Source organism: Gigantopelta aegis, chromosome 5, assembly GCF_016097555.1.
Source record: "Gigantopelta aegis isolate Gae_Host chromosome 5, Gae_host_genome, whole genome shotgun sequence".
Lineage (NCBI taxonomy): Eukaryota > Metazoa > Mollusca > Gastropoda > Neomphalida > Peltospiridae > Gigantopelta > Gigantopelta aegis.
This window is the reverse complement of record NC_054703.1, coordinates 20670262-20679109: the sequence shown is the minus strand read 5'-3', so window position 1 is coordinate 20679109 and position 8848 is coordinate 20670262. Positions and strand designations below refer to the sequence as shown.

General features: G+C 41.8%; 1 protein-coding gene across 2 annotated transcripts in view; it reads right to left on the bottom strand.

The window, feature by feature from the left end:
- Positions 1-1173, bottom strand: part of LOC121373441 (WAP four-disulfide core domain protein 5-like) — a 9627-nt gene extending 8454 nt beyond the window's left edge. For both annotated transcript variants that reach the window (XM_041500098.1, XM_041500097.1), the window contains exon 1: positions 1040-1173. In XM_041500098.1, the coding sequence (XP_041356032.1) occupies positions 1040-1085 (46 nt within the window). In that variant the 5' untranslated portion in view covers positions 1086-1173. The remainder of the gene's footprint in view (positions 1-1039) is intronic.
- Between the last annotated feature and the right edge of the window lie 7675 nt (positions 1174-8848).

Here is an 8848-nt window from a genome sequence, read left to right as displayed (position 1 = left end):
GAATGCTTTTTTGTGGACTTACTATTTTTCGGCGACGATTTTCAAAGACCACTCATTATAACTGCGATATTTTAGAAGGAAGGAAGGTAGGAAGGAAGGAAATGTTTTATTTAGCGACACACTCAATCCATTTTATTTACGGATATATGGCGTCAGGCATATGGTTAAGGACCAATATTGAGAGAGGAAACCCGCGGTCGCCACTTCATGGGCTACTCTTTTCGATTAGCAACAAGGGATCTTTTATATGCAAACAGGATAGTACATACCACGGCCTTTGTTACACCAGGTGTGGAGCACTGGCTGGAACGAGAAATAGCCCAATGGTTCCACCGACGGGGATCGATCCTAGACCGACCGTGTATCAAGTGAACGCTTTACCACTGGGCTACGTCCCGCCCCTGCTGGAATCGAAATGACAAGGTCGCTGTGTTATTATAAATCCAAGAAAACAAACTTTAACTCTCGCTGTGTTTAAAATGGGCTTAATCATGCAAAGATTCCGATATATGTGGGATTGGCAACGTTTTAAAATACCTATTTATCACAAATGCATGAAAAAATCGCTAAATATAACTCTTGACACCAAAGTAAAGTTCAATTCTCCAAAAGGAGTACGGTTTCTACTACCTTGAAAATATTGATAATTGTTGTAGACTCCTAAATAAAATTCTCGCTCCAGCCAGTGCACCATGACTGGTACACCAAAGGCCGTGGTATGTGCTATCTTGTCTATGGGATGGTGCATATAAAAGATCCCTTGCAGCCAATCGAAAAGAGTAGCCGATGAAGTGGCGACAGCAGGTTTGCTCCTTCAATATCTTTGTGGTCCTCAACCATATGTCTGATGCCATATAACCGTAAATAAAATGTGTTGAGTGCGTCGTTAAATAAAACATTTCCTTCGTTCCTTCCTAAATAAATTAATGTTAGATTTATGTCTAATATTCATAATAAAATTAATGTAAGTGTTTGTCTGAAATTGGTAATCAAATTAATGAAAATTCTCAGAAAGTTGAAAGTGGTAATTTGACAATACCTGACGCTAGGACAAGCAAAGCCAGGGCACAGAAAACAGTCTTCATAGCTCCAGGTGTAACAAGTGAGAAATAAACAGCTGAACACAGGTTGTCACTTAGTTTTTATGATAAAATGTGACCTGTAGTGTGCAACACGTGGGCGTCTGTTTTTAAAGATCACTGTCAGGTATACAAGGGCCAAATCCACAAAACACCATGACTTTAGAGAGGCGACCCCCACCCCCAACCCCACCCCCATTTTTTGCGACAGTTACAATTTTATTATATACATGTATTAATTTTCTTCTTTTTTTTTACGATCCTCCTCCAAACCTCCCCCTTGGCATTTCGCCTCATGTCATTGCCCCCCCCCCCCCCAAAAAAAAAAAAAAAGAAGAGGAAAAAGAAGAAGAAAAAAGACAAAAAAGAAGGATTTTCTGAATCCACCACTGCTTTACGTTACAGTTAGCACTCATACAGTTATAAGTGTTTTGGCATTATAGGCGTACGGGCTCCCATTTTTGTAGGGGAAGGCTACTTTTTGCGAAAAAAAGAAGAAGTAAAGTTTGTTTTATTTAACGACGCCACTAGAGCACATTGATTTTTTATCTTATCATCGGCTATTGGACGTCAAACATATGGTAATTTTGACACTGTTTTGAAGAGGAAACCCGCTGTCGCCACATAGGCTACTCTTTTTTTGACAGGCAGCAAGGGATCTTTTATTTGCGCTTCCCACAGGCAGGATAGCACAAACCATGGACTTTGTTGAACCAGTTATGGATCACTGGTCGGTGCAAGTGGTTTACACCTACCCATTGAGCCTTGCGGAGCACTCACTCAGGGTTTGGAGTCGGTATCTGGATTAAAAATCCCATGCCTCGACTGGAATCCGAACCCAGTACCTACCAGCCTGTAGACCGATGGCCTGCCACGACGCCACCGAGGCCGGTTTGAATGAATGAATAAAAAATGAATGAATGAATGTTTAACGAAAATTTAGGGTTAGGGTTACTGAGCTCTATGTTACCTCAGGATTAGGGTTAGGGTTCTTCAGCTCTATGTTCCCTCAGGGTTAGGGTTAGGGTTCCTCACCGCTATATTCCCTCAAGGTTAGGGTTAGGGTTCCTCAGCTCTATGTTCCCTCGGGGTTAGGGTTAGGGTTCCTCAGCTCTGTGTTCCCTCAGGGTTAGGGTTTGGGTTCCTCAGCTCTATGTTCCCTCGGGGTTAGGGTTCCTCAGTTCCATGTTACCTCAGGGTTAGGGTTTGGGTTCCTCAGCTCTATGTTCCCTCAGGGTTAGAGTTAGGGTTCCTCAGCTCTATGTTCCCTCAGGGTTAGGGTTAGGGTTCCTCAGCTCTATGTTCCCTCAGGGTTAGGGTTAGAGTTCCTCAACTCTGTGTTACCTCAAAGTTAGGGTTAGGGTTCCTCAGCTCTATGTTTCCTCAGGGTTAGGGTTTAGGTTCCTCGGCTCTATGTTCCCTCAGGGTTAGGGTTAAAGTTCCTCAGCTCTTAAATTCCTTAGGGTTAGGGTTAGAGTTCCTCAGCTCTATGTTCCCTCAGGGTTAGGGTTAGGGTTCCTCAGCTCTATGTTCCCTCAGGGTTAGGGTGAGGGTTCCTCAGCTCTATGTTCCCTCGAGTTACGGTTATGTTTATAGCTCTATTAGTTCCCTCGAGTTACGGTTATGTTTAGAATTCCTCAGCTCTATGCTCCCTCGGGGTTTGGGTTAGGGTTCCTCAGCTCTATGTTCCCTCAGGTTTAGGGTTAGGGTTCCTCAGCTCTATGTTCCCTCAGGGTTAGGGTTATGGTTCCTCAGCTCTATGTTCCCTCAATGTTAGGGTTAAAGTTCCTCAGCTCTAGGTTCCCTCAGTGTTAAGGTTAGGGTTCCTCATCTCTATGTTCCCTGGGGGTTAGGATTCCACAACTCTAAGTTCCCTCGGGGTTAGGGTTCCTCAGCTCTATGCTCCCTCGTGTTTAGGATTGCTCAGCGCTATGTTCCCTGAGGGTTAGGGTTAGGGATAGGGTTAAGGTTCATTAGCTCTATGTTCCCTCAGGGTTAGGGTTAAAGTTCCTCAGCTCTATGTTCCCTCAGGGTTAGAGTTAGGGTTACGGTTCTTCAGTTCTATGTTCCCTCAGGGTTAGGGTTCCTCAGCTCTATGCTCCCTCATGGTTAGGGTTGCTCAGCGCTATGTTCCCTCGGGGTTAGGGTTAGGGTTCCTCAGCTCTATGTTCCGTCAGGGTTAGGGTTAGGGTTCCTCAGCTCTATGTTCCGTCAGGGTTAGGGTTAAAGTTCCTCAGCTCTATGTTCTCTCAGTGTTAAGGTTAGGGTTCCTCAGCTCTATGTTCTCTGAGTGTTAGGGTTAGGGTTAGGCAGGGCTTCTAAATTATGGTAGCCCCACTCCCATGGCTAGTGATATTCAATATTGGGCTAGTAAATAATTACTACTGCCATGCCCGACGGCTAGTGGATTTGTTTTTTCAAATGTTGTAGTTAAGTCTATTTTATAAATATGAATATCCTGTCCCCACCACTATTATTTTAGTAAAATTGAAATAACTTAAAGAAAAGTAGGGCTAGTGAATTTGTAATCATAGCTAGTACATTTTTAAAACAACTGATCCCATGGCTAGTGGATTTAAAGAAAATTCTAGAAGCTCTGGGTTAGGGTTAGGGTTCCTCAGCTATATGTTCCGTCAGGGTTAGGGTTAAAGTTCCTCAGCTCTATGTTCCCTCAGTGTTAAGGTTAGGGTTCCTCAGCTCTATGTTCCCTCAGTGTTAAGGTTAGGGTTCCTCAGCTCAGCTCAGTGTTAAGGTTAGGGTTCCTCAGCTCTATGGTTCCTCAGGGTTAGGGTTGGGGTTAAGGTTAGGGTTCCTCAGCTCTATGTTTCCTCAGGGTTAGGGTTAGGGTTCCTCAGCTCTATGTTTCCTCAGGGTTAGGGTTAGGGTTCCTCAGCTCTATGTTTCCTCAGGGTTAGGGTTAGGGTTAGGGTTCCTCAGCTCTATGTTTCCTTAGGGTTAGGGTTAGGATTCCTCAGCCCTATGTTCTCTCAGTGTTATGTTTAGGGCTAGTTATAGCTGAGGGAAGATAAATATGATCGCTCTGCCGTGTCGTCAATAGACCCGCGTTGTGGTCTCCACAAGTACTCAGTGGTTTCTAGAGCTGAGGGAAGTAACATGATCGTCTCGTGTCGTCAATAGACCCGCGTTGTGGTCTCCACAAGTACTCGGGCCGAGTCTAGCAAGACTCGAGTCCGTTCACAGGACTCGAGTACCCGTGTAAGGAAGAGCGCTCTCATTTAATTATATGTTTTACGCCTTTTTGTCAGTCTGATTAAAATTAGCTCCACTGGTCTACCAGTAGATCTAACAGCATTGCGTGGACTCCCATGTCCAGGTGACATTTCATCTATAAATAACAATTTAAATATCGACCGATTACACTTCGCCTTTTACAGCGTTATTCGGGAGCATACAAATTCTAAAAATACCGGGCGAGACTACTTCAACATTAAAAAACAGAGGGAAAAGTGCAGTAATAAACTCTGGATTGTATACTAGTATAAACCGATTTATGACTATACCATCACGGTTTTGTTTTTCGCCTTGTTGTAACGAATTTTATATTGAAATTAGTTTCCGGCATACTTCTTAATTCACCCGAATCATTTCGTATACCTTCGGCATAATCCCGAATGTTTTCAAATTCTTTTAAAAGCACTGGCATGCCGGGGTGCTGTTAGATCCACAGGCATGGGCGTACATGGGGGGGGGGGGGGGGGGGGGGGGGGGGTTCGATGGGTTCGACCGAACCCCCCTTGAAATCGCTTTTTTTATAATTTAATATATCTGACATTGATATCTGACATTATTATATTTACTCAACATAGAAATATATGCCCAATATCTCTGCAATCTATTTTGGAATCCCCCTTTTCAAAATCCTAGGTAATTGTAATTAATCAGTAGAGCTAATTTTAATTAGATTGGCCTTTTTGCCATACACCGCTTGCGTTATAGGATTGAGACACATGGATGGAGATCAAAAGTCGAATGTGTGGAATGCAATACAATGACATGATTTGACATCCATGTTCAGCGCTGAAATTAAAGGCATACTGTCACGGATTTAAGGACCTTATTTCTCTAAAAATAGATAATAACTAAAAATTACATTAATTGTTGGAAACCAAATCTAGCTATTGCATTACCGTAACTGAACCATGATGGAGTGAAATCCATGTCAACCCTCTCGGCAATTTTAGTTTTTGAATTATGGACTATTGCCATAATTAAATTATTTTTACAAAATATCATTAATAAATGGAGTATGGTGGTTATGAAGATGGTTGAATAAAGAACATTTAGTAACAAATCAAATTATTGTTGTTGAGGTAATACTTTGTTAAACCATCAAATAGGTCAGTGGTCTGTGACAATATGCCTTTAAGATGCATTAGTGCTATTTTACTTTATTCCCTAGTCTCATTATCATCGGGTACTCGGGTTACGATCGAGTTTGACCTTCGAATACCCACGGCGTATTCTGCCTGCTGGGAATTTAATCAAATTCGGCCTTTTTCGGAGAGCTCTCCTCGACGTCTCCACATCACCGTAGATTTATCAGCAGTGGAGCGGGCGAAAATGACGATTAGGAAACACTCCAAGATTCGCTGTACGGGAGACGAGTCTTGGCCTGAGGATCTTGGCTGACTGATCCGCGGGTTCAGTTTTGCTCCTACAGAAGGGGCGAGATCGCCTTCCTCTTGCGAAAAGTTGAGGGTGGCGGTGGCGCGTCTGTAGGGTCGGCTGGAACTTCCACTTGTATAACATGGTCCTCCATGGGCTCCACGGGGGCGAGACTTAGCCCAGTGGTAAAGCGTTCGGTTGATGCACGGTCGGTCTAGGATCGACCCCCGTCGATGGACCCATTGGGCTATTTCTCGTTCCAGCCAGTGCTCCAGAACTGGTGTAACAAAGGCCATGGTATGGACTATCCTGTCTTTGGGATGGTGCATATAAAAGATCCCTTGCTGGTAATCGAAAAGAGTAACCCATGAAGTGGCTACAGCGGGTTTCGTCTCTCAATATATGTGTGGTACTTAACCATAAGACTGACGCCATATAACCGTAAATAAAATGTGTTGAATGCGTCGTTAAATAAAACATTTCCTTCCACGGGCTCCACCGGTGCGCGAGGTGGAGGGAGGCGTGACGAGCAGAAGGGACCGCCGCTGACGGTTGAGCCGCTAATTTTGGTCCCCCTTAGCCGCCCCTGTTGCCGCTCCTTAAGTGTCGTCCCTCGCCGGAGGCAACGACGCAGAAGAGGCCGCCGCTGGCGGTTGAGCCGCCCCTGCGCGCGTCTTCTCGGTTTCCTCTTCGTCTTCTGTGCCCGATTTGCTGGAGTCGAAGTGACACTGTTGTAAGTGACACGGTCGCAGTGTTAATAAATCAAACAAAGCAAACTTTAAAGGGACATACTCTAGTTTCAATCCGTGAAAATTAACACTAAGTTTAGTTAATCTACAAACCTGTAACACATTTGGATAAAGTTACAATTAAGTGAAACATGAGTCTGTGACTTTAAAATGGTGAAATACCATCTAAAATAGATTGAAACTGGACTCCATAGCTGTTACTTCTCAGACGCACGTGCGTTTTTAAAAACATTAGACATGCATTTTGTGATATTAAAAACACTAGGATGACCAAAAAGCACTTCGGATGTACAGAAATAGATAATCTAAACAATAAAATCTAAGTAAGGTATGATTTCAGTTATTAAAAACGGCTATAATAGTAAAAAATATGCCTTAGTGTTTAAAAACTAGGGTATGTCCCTTTAATTTCAACGGTCGCTGTGTTTCCATTCTAGTCGAAGGGGGCGAGACATACCCCAGTGGTAAAGAGCTCCCTTGATGTGCGGTCGGTTTAGGATCGATCCCCGTCGGTCGCCCCATTGGGCTAGTTTTCGTTCCAGCCTGTGCTCCACAACTGGTGTAACAAAGGCCGTGGTATGGACTATAATGTCTGTGGGATGGTGCATATAAAACATCCCTTATTGCTAATCGAAAAGAGTAGCCCATGAAGTGGCAACCGCGGATTTTCTCTCTCAATATCTTTGTTGTTCTTAACCATATGTCCGACGCAATATAACCGTAAATAAAATGTATTGAGTGGTCGTAAATTAAAACAATTCCTTCTTTCCTTCCATATAACCGTAAATAAAATGTGTTGAGTGCGTCGTTAAATAAAACATTTCCTTCCTTCCATTCTACTCGACGTTAAAGCGTGACAGCTGGCCAAACGCATTCATCATAGTCCCCAGGGTAGGGTGGGGGTGGGAGAGATGGATGGAAGGGGGGGGGGGGATTAAGCGAGACGATAGTTGAAGACAACTTTATCGTGCAAATGTCAGCTGGAGAGTGCTTCCGCCGGAAAGTATGTCAATGAACGTAAACGACACAGTTTCCCAGAGACAATAATTATGATCACCCCCATTTATAGTTTGACGTGACACTTGGCTGGGAACTGCTTTATTTTAATATTAATGTTACAGACCTTAGCGTCAACCCTGGAAAATGGACACTTAACTATGGATAATCTACAAACCTATAACACACTTGTATAAAGTTAAAATACAATGAATCAAGAGTCTGTGGTGCTGGAATTGGGAAATATCCTTAAAGAGTAGAATAAAGGTCGTCTCTATTACCATTTGTTACTCCGAGGTACGTACGCTTTTAAAACTATGAAACATGTATTTTGTGGTATTAGAAAAAAGACCAGTGTTTTTTTTTTTTTTTTTTTTTTTTTTTTTTTAATGTTTATTGCCCCAGAAAAACAATGGCCCCGAATCATTACCGTACATAGCAATTATACACATAATATACCATGGAGCAAAGAGAGAAAGGGAAGGAAGAACGCTAAAATAAGTATTTCCTCCAAACCAGCAACATTGTAAAACAAGCAACCATAGTCTTTTTTTAATATATATATATATATATAAAAAGGCTGGTCGTTTAAATATTTTCCAAAAATCTTAACCAACATTCCCAATTTTCGTCGAATTCTTCATGTAAACAATTCTTGTAATACATATATTTTTCTAATAATAGCTTATCTTCAATATAATGTTTGAAGCCAGTTTTATTGAGTGTGGTGTTCTGTAATTTTGTTTTGTAAATATAACACTTTACATTTATAATTAGCCAATTTACGAAATTGTTTTCCTTATTTATAGCACCAAATAAAATAATAGTTTTGTCAAACTGGAAGTCTTCCCATGTTTGTTGCAACCATTGTGCTATAAGATTCCAGAGTTTGACGACTTTGGGGCAAGCATAAAACAAGTGATCGAATGTTTCGGGCTGGCAATGACAGAAATTACAGAGATTTGAATCAACATATTTTATTTTATATAAGAAAGTATTTGTTGCTGTAATTCAATGTAGGATTTGATATTGGAACCATAACAGTGTTGGGTCTTTCAAAATCTTAAATGGCAGGCTATAATACTTTCCCACTCTGAAGGGGAAAAAGCAAATCCTTCAGCAGAGTATTTAATCTGCGAAGTAGGAAGTATATTCGTGTCGTTGAGTAGTTTATAGATTTCTTTACTTCCAGATTTATTTTTCAAAAAGGGTTTTATTTTAAATGGTAAAATGGGATGCTTTGGAACACCAACTGTTTGGATGTTAAAAGTAGTTTTCGTGCGTATAAAAACTTGTATAGCCTTTAATAAAGAAGCAAATTCTAGAAAATTTGATTTTATGTTATACTATAAGCTGAATGTGTCATAATCTATAAACTGTCCTTGGTTATTAAGTAAG